This window comes from Dipodomys ordii, unplaced genomic scaffold (genome assembly GCF_000151885.1).
Source record: "Dipodomys ordii isolate 6190 unplaced genomic scaffold, Dord_2.0 Scaffold13, whole genome shotgun sequence".
In the NCBI taxonomy this organism is placed as follows: domain Eukaryota; kingdom Metazoa; phylum Chordata; class Mammalia; order Rodentia; family Heteromyidae; genus Dipodomys; species Dipodomys ordii.
The window spans coordinates 15,783,540-15,799,510 of NW_012267229.1; the positions used below are offsets into that span (position 1 = coordinate 15,783,540).

Below are 15,971 nucleotides of genomic sequence, written 5' to 3' on the forward strand. Positions count from 1 at the left end.
CTTTTTTCTTTTTGCTTATGTGGTGCTGAGGAATCGAACCCAGGGCCTCAGGCATGCAAGGCAAGCGCTCTACCACTGAGCCAACTTCCCAGCCCCCCCCTATAAAATTTTAACTTAATGGTTTTCACCCCTTTCTGGGGAAGCAATAAGTACTAGGATTTGAATTCAGGGCCTCTAGATTAGCATACTGTTTGCCTTTTAGGAGCCATACCTCTAATCTGGATTTTTGCTAATTATTTTGGAGATGAAGTCTTAGTAAATTTTTCTACCTAGCCTTGAACTGTGATCCCCCTGATTTTAACTTCTGAGTAGCTAGGATTATAGGTGTGAGCCAATAGCACCTGGCTAATTTAGTGTTTTGATTTTTATTATATATATATATTTTTTTTTTCTTAAACTACTGGCCGGCCAGGCACGGTGGTTCATGCCTGTAATCCTAGCTACTCAGGAGCAGAGATCTGAGGATCGCAGTTCAAAGCCAGCCCAGGCAGGAAAGTCCATGAGACTCTTACCTTCAATAAACCACAGAAAACTGGAGGTGGCGCTGTGGCTCAAGTGGTAGAGTGCTAGCCTTGAGGTGAAAGTTCAAGTCCCATGACTGACAAAAAAAAAAGCTACCAGCCATCTGAGTGACCACCTTATGACCCAGTGGCAAGATTTCAATACAGTATGTTTGTTTGTTTTTTTTTGGTTCCGGTCGTGGGGCCTGAACTCTGGGCCTGGGCGCTGTCCCTCAGCTCTTGAGCTCAAGGCTAGTGCTCTACTAGCACTTGTGCCACAGCGCCACTTCGGGCTTTTTTTCTTTTTTGCTTATGTGGTGCTGAGGACTCGAATCCAGGGCCTCATGCATGCAAAGCAAGTGCTCTACCACCTTCCCAGCCCACAGTAAGTATGTTTTATCTGTGGTTTCATTAAACAATTTTGACTAAGTACGGTTGAAACAAACAAAATTTCCCTGTGCCTTATGCAATTTGGCAGAAAGAAAAAAAAACTTTCAATTAGTCCTGTGCAATTAGTGTTTAAATCATTGTGTGGTAAGTATTTCTCTACCCTTAATTTTGTTGTTGTTTTTTCATGGATCTTGAACTCTGGACCTGGGCGCTGTCCCTCAGCTCTTCAGCTCAAGGCGAGCGCTCTATCACTTCAGCTACAGCGCCATTTCCTGTTTTCTGGTGGTTAATTGGAAATAAGAGTCTCACGGACTTTCCTGCCTGGTCTGGCTTTGAATTATGATTCTCAGATCCTAGTCTCCTGAATATCTAGGATTACAGGCATGAGCCACTGGCACCTGGCTACCCTTAATTTTGTGAAAATACGCTTCATCCCTATGACCCATCAATCCCACTTTTGGGTATTTACCTAAATGTTTACAAACAAGCCCACACTAAAGCTACCAGCACAACAATGTTTATTGCAGCATTATTTACCATAGCTAAGATATGGAACCAACCCAGATGCCCCTCAGTAGATGAATGGATCAAGAAAATGTGGTATATATACACAATGGAATTCTATGCCTCCATCAGAAAGAATGACATTGCCCCATTTGTTAGGAAATGGAAAAACTTGGAAAAAATTATATTAAGTGAAGTAAGCCAGGCCCAAAGAAACATAGGTCCCATGGTTTCCCTTATTTGCAATATCTAATATATGTATGAGTCAAGCGGAAAAGGTCAGATAATGTGATGTCAGGAAAATGAACCCTTAGATATGTATTTTAATGTTTTTTCTTTCATGCATGTGTTTCTAATGCATTTATAAGATTATCTCTTTGTTGCTTTGTATGTCCCTCCCCCACAGTATAACCCCTGCTTTCACTATATTTGATGTCAGTATAACTTGTGGAGGAGATGGGGAAAAACCAGTTGTTTAAGGATACAGGTGGGCCTGTTGCAACAATGAGAAGTACAAGTTGTCATGTCCAAAACGAGCTTTACAACGTTGGTGGGGGGGGAGGGGAGGGAAGGGGAGGGATAAGGAGAAGGATTGGGATTGGGGGGGAGGGGGGAGGCTGGGAAGGGATGTGAAGGGTAAACCAAAGGAGGAGGCTGCAATGCTTGGTAAGAAATGTACGCATTATCCTGCCCATGTAATTGTAACTCCTCTGTACAGTATGTTCACAAATAAAATTAAATTAAAAAAAATACGCTTCATAAAAGGTGAACAGTATCCAAAAGACAAGGTAAAAGTTATGCCAATCCTCCTATGCCAAAATGGGCACACAATGTGCTTAATTAATGTGATAAAGTACACACTTTAGATTTGTTGCAAGGTGGCAATGTCTTTATGGAAGCTAGACAGTACTGGGGGGAAAAGAATGAAAGAAGATCTAGTTTTGGGGCATGGCAGATTTAAGCAATTTTTTTAATAGTACTAAACTTTATATATTCTGAGTACTCTTGGTGTTTCCTCATGGAACTCTCCTTTAAACTATATAACCACAGATACTAAGAATCGACTCTATTCACATTTGTGTTTTCCATGTTGGTACAAATTAACCAACTTTAATTGAGGACTAATAAGTAAAAAATATAAGTGGGTTAAATAAGCAAAAGCTAAATATTACCACCATGAAGAACAAAACCCTAAGAAGAAAAGTTCCAGCTCAAATATAGAAATCTGCTTTGAGACTAGAGTCATTATACAAGCAACAAAACTACAGGTATGCTAAAAAGAATTTTTGCCATAATCAGTGAGAAGAATTTTATTTCAGCATGAAAAGTAATCCACTGAGTTTACTAGGTTAATATGAAGTTTTGACTTCCATAGTTAGTTTGATTTCTAGTTATATATTTAAGTTTTACACTAGTAAATGGAGTATAATTCAATTTTATACTTTTTTTTTTTTGGTTGTGGGGCCTGAACTCTGGGCCTGGGTGCTGTCCCTCAGCTCTTCACCTCAAGGCAAGCGCTCTACCACTTGAGTCACAGTGCCACTTCCGACTTTTTTCTTTTTGCTTATGTGGTGCTGAGGAATCGAACCCAGGGCCTCATGCATGCAAGGCAAGCATTCTACCACTGAGCCACTTTCCCAGCCCCCTCAATTTTATACTTGAATATGTCCAAATAATGCAAAAATAATTAACCCTAGGGGTATAGAAGAATTTCTTTCTAAAGGGCTATCTACAGGAAACTGGGCTAACAAGGAAAATACAACAGGTTGAATACTGTTGAAATAGATGAAAATAGAAACTGTTTTGGGAAGAGGGAAGATGGAGTAATAGAGGAGGTAAGTGACTGGAACACAGTATAAATGTATATAAATCCATCCTTCCCCATAACTAATGTAATGTTTTTTAAAGGTGTTCTGTACATTGTTCAAGTTTCAGACCCTCTGCCCCATCTGATCAACTACCAGCTCGAGGAGTTAGCTTTTTACCTTTTTAACACCCAAAATATCTTCAATGAGGGTTGCTGTTTGTAAAAATGTCTTCTTACTTGTCATCAATGTAAACAGGAAGATCACAAAATCATTCTTTTCTGCCAAACGCTTTGTAACTCCTTCAGTCTGTCACAAGGAGGGAGGAGGGAAGAAAAAGTGAACAATTATAACCACAAAGTAAACATGAAGAGTAAAGGCCAGTCTGTGCTATGTAGTAAGGCTCTATCTCAAAAAGAAACAAAAAAAAGAAAAGAAAAGAAAAACAAGCAAACAAGATTTCTGATGCTGTTTGTTGTTGTTATTGCTGGTAGGGCTTGAACGCTGGGCCTGGGCACTGTCCCTTCAGCTCAAGGTGAGCATTCTACCACTTGAGCCACAGCACCACTTCTAGCTTTCTGGTAGTTAATTGAAGATAAGAGTCTCACAGACTTTCCTGCCTGGGCTGGCTCTGAATGGGGATCCTGAGATCTCAGCCTCCTGAGTAGCTAGAATTACAGACGTGAGCAACCAGTGTCCAGCCTCTTTTTTTTTTTTTTTTTAAATAAAGCAAGCAAGGGAGTTAAATCTTTTATATTTCCAAGGTATATAGCTTCTATTCTTCCATAATTTCTCTCATTAAGCAATGTATTCTGATTCACTGTTTACTATACAATATGAATCTAAAAAATAGGTACTGTGTTTTCAAAAAAAAAAACTAGCACTTTTATATTGTTTTAAAAGGACATTCACATCTATTATGTCATTTAATTCTCCTAATAACCCTATGATGTTAGATGTTAGTATGACTGCTAACTACTGTATGGATAAGAGAATGGAGATGTACTAAGCCAGAACACAAAATGAATTTGTTTGCTTTCTTCCCCATTCTTACTGGCTCATTGGTCAATCTGGTAGCATCCAACTCAATATATTGGTATGATTTCTGGTTCTGGATTTGTTTTTGAATAAGGGAAATGAAGAAACAAGAAGAAACAAGCAAAAAAAGGGTTAAAGGCCATCTTTACAAACACAGGCGCTCTGCCAATGCCTATTGTTCTTTGACCAATAATCAGTCTCTGCTTGGACATGGAGTTCAGTATCCAATGAAGTAGCCTTGGCTTTTAACAATTACTACAAAAATTCTGCCTCCTCATTATTTGTTAGTTCTATTTCGTGGGTATACATAAAACAAATCTACTCTCTCAAATGTAAGGACAGTTCCCCTTCTTGACCACTGGAGATGTGGTAGGGAGATTAATGGTGCCTCAATGTCAGGGGTACTTACACAGACACAGGTATTATACAGGATGCTCAAACAGTCCTTGGACATTTCATCACTTACTGAAAGAGAAGAGGGAATGTTATACTTCTCAATAAAAAGATAATGTAACATTACTACCTTTTTTTGAATGTAAGAACTGTTACAATTCTAAGATTACTTTTTTTTTGTATATCTATTTCTAATTTCTGTTGACCAAAGATTTTCATAGTGCCTACCTGACTTTACAATCAACACGCATACTGCATTTATTTGGTTTAACAGCCATTTTCAAGAATAAACACGTGTATCAACAAGTCATTACAAGATGTTATTTGCTATCAGGGCAGATAGATAATCATCTTAGGAGTACAAAACAGACATAAACATGAATTCTCTTAATCTCTACTGAACACATAAATGAGGTCTTATACTGTTATGTCTTATAGATACTAGGGGTGAAAATTTTCAAAATATTAAAAACATGTAGCTGGGTGCCAGTGGCTCACGTCTGTAATCCAAACTACTCAGGAGGCTGAGATCTGAGGATCACAGTTCAAGGCCAGCCCAGGCAGGAAAGTCTATGTGACTCTTATGTCGAATAAACCACCAGAAAACCTGAAGTGGTGCTGTGGCTCAAGTGTTAGAGTGTTCGCCTTGAGATGAAGACCTCTGGGACAGTGCCTAGGCCCAGAGTTCAAGCCCCATGACCAACAAAAAACAAACTAACAAAAAAGCAGGTACATGTGATGCTTGTAGGTCATTCATCAAATATTAATTGAAGTCATTTTTTAAGAGCAGATTGATGTGCACTAGTTTTTAACAATTAAACACTGAGTACCTAAAAAGAAGATCTGTAATATAGAAGTAGGTTATAAAAATTAGTAATTCCTGGGGCTGGGAAGGTGGCTCAGTGGTAGAGTGCTTGCCTTGCATGCATGAGGCCCTGGGTTCGATTCCTCAGCACCACATAAACAAAAAGAAAAAAGCTGGAAGTGGGCTGTGGCTCAAGTGGTAGAGCGCTAGCCTTGAGCTGAAGAGCTGAGGGACAGGCCCAGGCCCAGAGTTCAGGCCCCACAACCGGCAAAAAAAAAAAAAGAAAGTGTAAATAGGGATTATGGGACAGGTACTCTCCAAGGCAAAAAAAGCTAGATGCTATATAAAAAATAACTAATGCCCGGGGTTGGGGCAGTGGAGGCTTGATCTGTGGTACAGAGCGCACCTAATAAGAATATAGCCCTGAGTTCACGCTCCACCAACACTAAAATTTTTTTTTCAAAGAAAACATAAAGCAGATCATAAGACTATTAATATACAAAGATGCTTTTTTTTTTTTTTGGCAGTCGTGGGGCTTGAACTCTGGGCCTGGGCACTGTCCTTCAGCTCTTCAGCTCAAGGCGAGCGCTCTACCACTTGAGCTACAGCGCCACTTCCAGTTTTCTGGTGGTTTATTGGAGATAGGAGTCTCACGGTCTTTCCTGCCCGGGCTGGCTTTGAACCGAGATCCTCAGATCTCAGCCTCCTGAGTAGCTAGGATTATAGGCGTGAGCCACCAGCGCCCGGCTAAGATGCAATTCTTTTATCCAAATTGTTTTCTGCTTTTTCTTTGAAAGCACTAGATCTATATTTCTACTCAGCGTGTGATGAATAAAGGGAGCTGCTTAGCTGGGGATGGAGAGAACCACTTGCAGCTGAATCTAAGACACGTCCTCATTATAAACAGCTAGGAAGGGAAAGATAAGCAATTACAGGGAACTGGTACCATACTGACAGTATGCCTGACAAAAAGGCTTAAAATATACTTACTTTTTAATTTCTGTCCCCGGATAGAAATTGTGGGCCTCATAAGAATTTCTACAAGAAGCTATAAAAAAAAAGATAAAAATCTTCAAATTTGAAAACACAACTCATAAAATAATCTGTACTCTGAAAACTCAAGTAGCTGTCATAATACGCTAAAGTACTCTCATAGGACTCTTGTTCTAGGAGGCAGTGAGGGTCAATGGAAAAACACTGGCAAGAGTCCAGAAATCTAGGTTGTAGTGTCAGCCATCTAGCTCAGCCACTTATTTTCCACACAAACATAAGCAAATCAAGGCCCATCCTTGAACCTCAGCTTCCTCGTTAAAAAAAAGAGTTAGGTAAGTGGAGGCATAGCTTAAGTGAGAGTGCCAAAGTTAAGCAGAAAGAGCCAAATGATAGCGTGAGGCCCTGGGTTCAAGTCCCAATACCAGCACCCAAAAAAAAAAATTAGCTAATCTCCGGGATCCCATATGGCTTTACCTTTTTTTGTGTGTGCCAGTATTGTGCTTGAACTCAAGGACTTGGTGCTGTCCTTGAGTTTTTGTGCTCAAGGTTAATGCTCCACCATCTGGCCACATCCCTACTTCCAGCTTTTTGGTGGTTAATTGGAGATAAAAGTCTCACATACTTTCCTGGCTGGGATGGCTTTGAACTGTGATCCTCAGATCTCAGCCTCCTACATACTAGGATTACAGGCACACTTGGCCTGGCTTTAATTTTAAAGCCAAAGAACATTACTGTTAAGCCAACCACTGGTGGCTCAAGCCTGTAATCCTAACTACTCTGGAGGTTGAGATTTGAGGATTGTGGTTCAAAGCCAGCCTGGGCAAGAAAGTCCTTGAGACTCTTCAATTAATCACCAAAAAGCCAGAAGTGAAACACTCAAGTGATAGAGCACTAGTCTTGAGCGCAAAAGCTCAGGGACAGTGCCTACGCCCTGAGTTCAAGCCCCAGGATTGGTACACACACATAAAAAAAGAACACTACTACTACTATGATTCTTCTTTTTCTTAAAAAACATTTGTCTGGGCTGGGAATGTGGCTTAGTGGTAGAGTGCTGGCCTAGCATGCATGAAGCCCTGGGTTTGATTCCACAGTACCATATAAGCAGAAAAAGCCAGAAGTGGTGCTGTGGTTCCAATGGTAGCACACTAGCCTTGAGCTCAGAAAGGCTCAGAGACAGTATGCTGAGTTCAGGCCCCAGGACTGGCAAAAAAAAAACCAAAAAAACTGTCTAAGTCTATAAAAAAGGTCTCAATGGCTGGGAAGGTGGCTCAGTGGTAAAGTGCTTGCCTAACATGCATGAAGCCCTGGATTCGATTCCTCAGCATCACATAAACAGAAAAAAAAAAAAAAGCTGGAAGTAGCACTGTGGATCAAGTGGTAGAGCGCTAGCCTTGAGCTGAAGAGCTGAGGGACAGTGCCAAGGCCCAGCCCAGAGTTCAAGCCCCACAACTGAGAAAAAAAAGAAAAGAAAAAAAAAAAAAGCAGGTCTCAAAAGATACACTATAAATTTTAGTACTGATTTCCACAGCGGGTAGGAATATGTATCAATTCTTCATCTTATTTATTTTAACATAATATATAAATTTGCTTAAACTGTTTAAAATAAGCATAAATTTAAAAAAATTAATTCTGCTGGGTACCTGTGACTTATACTTGTAATCTTATCTATTCAGAAGGCTAAAATCTGAGGATCCCAGCTTGAATCTAGCTGGGGTAGACAAATCTGACACTCTTATAACCAAAAAGCTGGAAGTAGAGATGTGGCTCAAGTGGTAGAACATCAGCCTTGAGTGAAAAAATCAAGTGAAAGAATGAGGCCCTGAGTTCTGGCACAAAAAAGAAAGAAAGCAACAAAGCAAGAGAAAGCAAGCAAGCAAGCAAGCAAGGAAGGAAGGAAGGAAGGAAAGAAGGAAGGGAGAGAGGGAGGGAGGGAAGGAATGAGGGAGGGAGAGAGGGAGGGAAGGAGGGAGGGAAGGAGGGAGGGAGGGAGGGAAGAAAAGTCAGACACTGGTGGCTCATGCCTGCAATCCTAGCTACTCAGAAGGCTACAATCAGAGGACTGCTGTTCAAAGCCAGCCTAAGCAGTTCTGTGAGACTTTTATCTGTAATTAACCAGCCCCCTGTTTGTACTAGAAAAAAATGTGTGAAAATTATAAATGCCCATGCATTGGGACATGAACAAATAAATCATGGTACAATTACATTGTAAAATGCTATCTGGCTATTTAAAATAATGAGACAGATTCATGTGCGCTAAAATGAAACTATCCCAAAGCCAGATGTATGTGGGGAAAAAAAGGTAGCACAGCCAGGCGCTGGTGGCTCATGTCTGTAATCGTAGATACTTAAGAGGTTGAGATCTGAGTATCATAGTTCAAAGTCAGCCCAGGTAGGAAAGTTTGTCAGACTCTTATCTCCAACTAATCACCAGAAAACCAGAAGTGGCACTCTGTCGGGGACAGAGAAAAGGCTCTGAGTTCAAGCCCACAACTGGCAAAAAAAAAAAAAAAAGTAGTATTACACTGTCAGAGAAGATCTCCAGAAGGAAATTCAAGAAATGTTATCATAACCGATTTTGAAGAGAAACTGGGAATACTTTGTAACTTAGATATATTACCAATTCCAATTAATTCATGTTGTTGCAACATGCTGAGCATCTAAAAGTTAAATATAAAATGTTTGCTATAAAATCTGAAATGTTGTCTCTCATTTTAACCTTTAAATTCTGAAGCTGTTAAAGCAGTAGTGACAACAAGCGGCTACTTACATCAACACCTCCAAATAAGTCAAAAATATATGTATTTGGATAAGTGGTTTCTTGAGTAAGTTTCCTATCTTCAGTGACAAATGCCATAGCCTCCATGGAGAGAAGAGGAGAAATTTCCTAGTTTAAAGAAACAAAACAAAACACTAAACATTCTGTTTTATGAATGTGACATTAAAATTTCTGTTAGTATTTTAAATCCTCATGAGCACATCCCCCAAAGAATCGCACTCCATAGTATCCAGATCTTAAGAGTCCTTTCCCACATTGAATCTGGGCTAAGGTTAATTAATGAGGCAAAAGTGGCAGTATGCCATGCTGGCATAAGCTTTAAAACCTAGTAGAATTGGCTTTTGCCATCTTGGAACATAATTCTCATGCTGTGAGAAACCAACATGGGACAGGCTGGGAAGAGGAGAACTGAGCCAGGACTTAGATCCTTAGACAACCTCCAGCTGACAATCAGCACCAAACTACCAAGAATGTCAAGTGAGACCATTTGAGATATTGAAGATGTCGTCATCCAATAATACCACATGGAGCAGAAGAATCATTCAATCAGCCAAGAATGGTTGGTTATTTGATGGTGGTTGTTATCAAGCTACTAAGTTTTCCCATAACTAGCTTTATAACAGTACCTAAATTGGCTCAAATGTCACCTCCTAAAGGAAGTCTGTCTTCCCTGTTTCCTCCATTCAAAAGCACTCTGATCTTCCTCTATCAAGCCTATCTTATTTCTTTCCTATACTAAATGTTTCCTAAGTATGTATTCCTTCTGCACTTGAGGCAAACGGTTGTTTAATACAGTAGATACAGGGCAGCAGTTCTCATTCAGGGGCCACGTCATATGGAATACACAGTGGAAAAAAATGTTACAGAAAAGCCTGCAGTGAAGTATGGCTTCAAATATAATTTTGCTGGATGAATAAAGAAATGATGACCTCATTTTAAGAGCACACAGATGTTAATTTCCTCTCTGTCCTTAGCCTCAACTCTGTATCTTAGACATTTTGCAAAAATCAAATGAAGTAATACACTTTTTTTGGTGGTACTAAAAGGGTTGAACTCAGGATCATGCACTTGAACTACATTCTCATCCCTTGAAATAATGTATAATTTTTTGGAAAGCATTTTCAAAGCAAGAATAAGAGGTTATAGCCAGGCGCCAGTGGCTCACACCTGTAATCCTAGCTACTCAGGAGGCTGAGATCTGAGGATCACAGTTCAAAGCCAGTCCAGGCAGAAAAGTCCATGAGACTCTTATCTCCAATAAACCACCAGAAAACTGGAAGTGGCGCTGTGGCTCAAGTGGTAGAGTGCTAGCCTTGAGCTGAAGAGCTGAGAGACAATACCCAGGTCGAGTTCAAGCCCCATGACTGACCAAAAAAAAAAAAAAAAGAGAGAGAGAGATTATAATTACTTCGATCAGAATGTAAGATCAGGAGAAAATATGAATCTCAAACAAAGTTTATTTAGAGATTATTTTTATGTGTATGTGTGCCAGTCTCAGAACCTGGGTGCTGTTCCTAAGCTGTGCTTTTTGTGCTCAAGGCTAGCACTCTACCACTCTGAGCCACAGCTCCATTTCACACTTTTAGGTAGTTATTAAGATAAAAATCTCAGACTTGGGGCTGGGAAGGTGGCTCAGTGGTAGAATGCTTGTCTTGTATGCATGAGGCCCTGGGTTCAATTCCTCAGCACCACATAAGCAAAAAGAAAAAAGCTGGAAGTGGCGCTGTGGCTCAAATGGTAGAGCGTTAGCCTTGAGCTGAAGAGCTGAGGGACAGGGCCCAAGCCCAGAGTGCAGGCCCCACGACCAGATCCAAAAAAAAAAAAATCTCAGATTTTTCTGCCCAGGCTGGCTTTGAACTGTGATCCTCAGATCTCAGCCTCTTAAATAGCTGGGATTACAGGCATTAGCCACTTGTGCCAAGCTGTAACTATTATATCTTAGAACAACTTCTATAATCTACCATTAAACCTTCATCTCTGAAGTATCATTTAGTTTCACTGTGATCAAATATGTTTACAAAGGTTGTAACTGTAGCTAAGATGCTTACTACAAAGTCACATTTGGGCCCAATACAATGCTAAAGTTTGAATAAAGTAACCTCAGACCTAATTACTCTAAAACTCAGCAAGTGGGGCCAAGCACTGTGATAGACTCTCAAGTTTGAGAACAGTTCCCTAGAACAAGGTCTTTGCATTCTCTCACCCCTTTCCTACATCAAACCTAGAGCCTTTGATTTATTTTATGTTAATGATAATTACTAACAACCACATGGTCTCTTCCATGAACCTTCAGAAACATAAGGTCTTCTAAACTCTGTTCAAAGGGAATGAATGCTATCCAGGACTAGGGTATATATAGCTTAGAGTGCTTACACAGCATGTGCAAGGCTCTGGGTTCAATTCTAATCACTGTGGGGCAGAGGACAAAAAAAAAAAAAAAAGGTAAAGGTACAGAAAAGCCTACTGTGAAGGTCTCAATATGATTTTGCTGGATGAATAAAGAAATGATGATCTCCAAACCCGAGGCATAGTGTTGAAGACCTTCCCAATTAAGCAAGCACTGCTACAAAATAAACATGAAGAAAGCGAGAAGTATGTATACAGGAAACCTAATAGCAATTATCTTTAAATGGTGAATACTAGTGATTTTCTTTTTTGCACTCTTTCTGAACTTACTAAATTTTCTACAGCTCACATAATTAAAACAAGCTATTTTTGAAAGGAAGACAGAGGTCCTGAATACAGCCCCTTCAATGCCCACTAAGAGTTACCTTGAGGATGTTTTGGCACTCGACGAAGTCACTGTGGAGGTGGCTGGTGGCATACAGCTTAAGGAGCAACTGAGGAATTCCACTCCATTTGGACTGTTTATCCCTCTCAGTCAAAAAAGTCTCAGTGAACTGTGAATCAATAAGAGGAAAAAAGAACATTTTACTGGTGAAGAAAGATCTAACCCCAGACATGACAAAGGAGAGCAGCTGACTCCCAAACACACCCAGGAGAACAATTCAAAGGCCACTCTGTAGACACCTTCAAAAATTCCCTAATGGCCTAAGAGCTAGAAATCCAACCTCATGCCTTGTAATATTAATACCCTCTACAATCTACCCTCTACTTTTCAGCCTCGTCTCTTTCTCAGTGGAAAGTATGGCTCCAAACTCACATGTTCTCTCTTTCTATGTTCCTCTGTACATGTTCTTGCCCAAAATGCTACATTTTCTACCTGAAGTGCTCATTCTTCAAAATGCAAACTATAGGTCAGAAACATTCTAGATTAGTCTTCCTCCCTAAGAGATTAGGTGACCCCTCCTTTAAGCTTTATCTCTTATATAATTTATCCTTCTGTATCATAACTAAAAGTTCATTTGTATCTTCCTTTATCAATTAATTGCAGAGTGTCTGGCACAGAACAGAGACTCAGTAAATATTTCAAGGCATGAATAATATCAACAACACAATGACAGAGCCATTAATTAAGACAATTTTCACTAAACATGTTTGTGTCAGGGGCCATATTTGAATCCCTTCCATGTGCCTCAATCAGATAAAAAGTTTTCTATAAAAGCTGTTAGTATCAGACAAACAGATTTTCAGTAATGTGTGAATTCTATCCTAATGCATACAACTTAGTCCTATAGTAATGGAAAGTCTCAATATTCTTCCTTGGCTTGTATGCTTAGGTTATAAAACAAGGGTATGGCACAAGGTAATGAGACATTCAGAGGAATACTTGTCTCTTGGTAAAACAGGAAATTACTACTTCTGTACCTCGCAAATGATTGAATACCAATAATTTCATATTATTCAAGTTGGCCCAAATCAATGCAAGCTTAAAACAACAAATATGGCTTATATTTCAAAGAAATATATATATATATGTATATATATATATATACACATATGCCAAAGAAAGAAAACAAGATTATGAGAGCTAGCAAAGCAGCACTTATGGAAAAAATTGTAGTTATAAACAATGATATTAAAGCAGAAGACAGATTATTCATCAATACTCTAGGCTTCCACCACAAAAAACTATGAAAAAGGGGTGCTTTAAACACAACCAAGCACAAGAATATATAAAAGATTGTGGCAGAAAGAACAGTAAAATCAATGAAACCAAAAGTTTCAAGTTTCACTGAAAAGACCAATAAAACTGACAAACCTTTGGCTATACTGACCAGCTTCTACAGGCTTAAGTTACATTTATGAGTTAAAGTGGGAATACTACGACCAACTTTACAAAATTAAAAAGGATTACAATGGAGTAATATGAAGAGTAACATGCCAACAAATTAGATAACCTAAACAAATAGGAAAACTACTAGAAAAACAAACTGTAAAACTGACTTAAACAGTACAGTGAATATATCTTTTACAACAACAAACCAAATTAGTGATACTTTAAGTTTTTTCATTATTATAAAGAAGATGTACAGAGAGGTTTACAGTCTCATAAGTCAGGTAAAGAGTACATTCCTTTTTGGACAATGTCACCCCTTTACTAGCTCTCTCCCAGTTTTTCCTTCAGTGACTTTTTTAAGAAGAAAAACTTGAGCTGGGCGCCAGTAACTCATGCTTATAATCCCAGCTACTCCGGTGGCAGAAATCTGAGGATCACAACTTGAAGCCACGACAGGGAAGTCCGTGGTGAGACTCTTATCTCCAATTAACCATCAGAAAACCAGAACTGGTCCTGTGGCTCAAAGTGGTAGAGCACTAGGTTTAAGCAAAAAAAAAAAAAAAAAAGCTTAGGGCAGGGACAGCACCCAGGCCCTGAGTTCAAGCTCCATTATTGACCAAAAAAAAAAAGTATACTTCCTTTTGAACAATGTAACCCCTTCCCTTGCTGTCTGCCAACCTTTCCCTCCTATCCCCACCCACAAGTTGTATAGTTCATTTTCAACATAGTGTCTAGTGAGTACCACTACTCCATTTGTTCACCCTTTGTCCTTTCATTTGTATGCCCCCCTTCACTCCCAAAGACAAAAAGAAAACAACAACAAAGAAAAAAAAAACAACCTCTTGTTTCCATTTCCCGGAGTTCATTTCAATAAATGGTATTTTTCAGGCTGGGAAGGTGGCTCAGTGGTAGAGTGCTTGCCTTGCATGCCTGAGGCCCTGGGTTCGATTCCTCAGCACCACATAACCAAAAAGAAAAAAAAGCTCAAAGTGACGCTGTGGCTCAGGTGGTAGAGCGCTAGCCTTGAGCTGAAGAGCTGAGGTATAGTGCCCAGGCCCAGAGTTCAGGCCCCATGACTGGACCCAAAAACAAAACAAAACAATAAATGTTATTTTTCTTTTTTCTTTTCTTTTCTTTTTTTTTTGTTCTCGGTGGTGGGGCTTGAACTCTGGGCCTGGACGCTGTCCCTCAGCTCTTCAGCTCAAGACTAGTGTTCTACCACTTGAGCCACAGTGCCACTTCCAGTTTTCTGAGTGGTTTATTGGAGACAAGAGTCTTGTGGACTTTCCTGCCTGGGCTGGCTTTGAACTGTGATCCTCAGATCTCAGCCTCCAGAGTAGCTAGGATTACAGGCATGAGCCACCAATGCCCAGCAGTAAATATTATTTTATATGATCAGATGAACATAGTCATTTTGCCTTTGTGATCCTCTCCTAAGAACATCCTCCTTTGGTCTCACTGTGTGAATGCCTATCTCTAACCACACTTTTTTTTTTTTTGTCAGTCATGGGGCCTGAACGGGCCTGGGTGCTGTCCCTCAGCTCTTCAGCTCAAGGCTAGTGTTCTACTACTTGAGCCACAGAGCCACTTCTGGCTTTTTCTGCTTATGTGGTGCTAAAGAATCGAACCCATGGCCTCATGCATGTAAGGCAAGCACTCTACCACAGAGCCCACTCTATCCAGCCCCCAAAAGCCACTTCTGCGGACCTGTGGCCCAAGTGGTAGAGTGGCAACCTTAAGCAAAAAAGTCCAGGCTCTGAGTTCAAGTCCCAGTACTGTCACCAAAAAGCAAAGCAAAACAAAACAAAAATAACTCTGTTAAAAGAAATTAAGAAGCAGGGTGCCAGTGGCTCATGCCTATAATCCCAGTTACTCAGGAGGCTGAGATATGAGGATCGCGGTTCAAAGCCAGCCTGGGCAGGAAACTCTGTTACATTCTTATCTCCACTAAATCACCAGAAAACTGGAAGTGGCACTGTGACTCAAGTAGTAGAGCGTTAGCCTTGAGCTGAAGAGCAGAGGGACAGCGCCCAGGCCCAGAGTTCAAGGCCCACAACCAAAAAAGAAAGAAAGAAAGAAAGGAAAAGAAAGAAAGAAGAAAAAAAGAAATTAAGACACTCAGGAAACTGAGGCAGGAGAACCAAGTGCCAGCTTGAGTTATGCAACAAGAACTTGTCTCAAAACAGAAAAAAATAGAGACATATTCATATTCATGGATGGGAAGATTTAGTATTACTGAAAAAGCAATACCCACCATATTATTAGTCCTAAAATAGCGGTATTCTTTATATTGATTCAATCTAATTCCTACTAAAATCCCAGCTGGCTTCATTGTATACATTTACAAGCTAATCTTAAATTTCATGTGGAATTTGATTAGAATATAGTGTCTAAAATGTACAAACTTGTAGCTCAAAAAATTCAATTAAAAAATTTCCCATTCACGAGGCAATATGTTGGAAATGAACTTTACAACTTGGGAGGATGGGGAAAGGAAAAATGGGAGAAAAATGAGGGAAGAGGTAACAATGTTTGACAAAAAATGCACTCATTACCTTACGTATATAACTGTAACTGATCTGTACAT

At 39.8% G+C, this 15,971-nt stretch overlaps 1 protein-coding gene across 1 annotated transcript in view; it reads right to left on the reverse strand.

The window, feature by feature from the left end:
* Positions 1–15,971, reverse strand: part of Trpc4ap (transient receptor potential cation channel, subfamily C, member 4 associated protein) — a 55,528-nt gene that overhangs the window by 29,754 nt on the left and 9,803 nt on the right. The window contains exons 2-7 of the mRNA XM_013010692.1: positions 11,976–12,104; positions 9,196–9,312; positions 6,426–6,483; positions 4,647–4,702; positions 3,380–3,508; positions 2,252–2,303 (exon numbers count right to left, since the gene is read on the reverse strand). Coding sequence (XP_012866146.1) covers positions 2,252–2,303; positions 3,380–3,508; positions 4,647–4,702; positions 6,426–6,483; positions 9,196–9,312; positions 11,976–12,104 — 541 coding nt within the window. The remainder of the gene's footprint in view (positions 1–2,251; positions 2,304–3,379; positions 3,509–4,646; positions 4,703–6,425; positions 6,484–9,195; positions 9,313–11,975; positions 12,105–15,971) is intronic.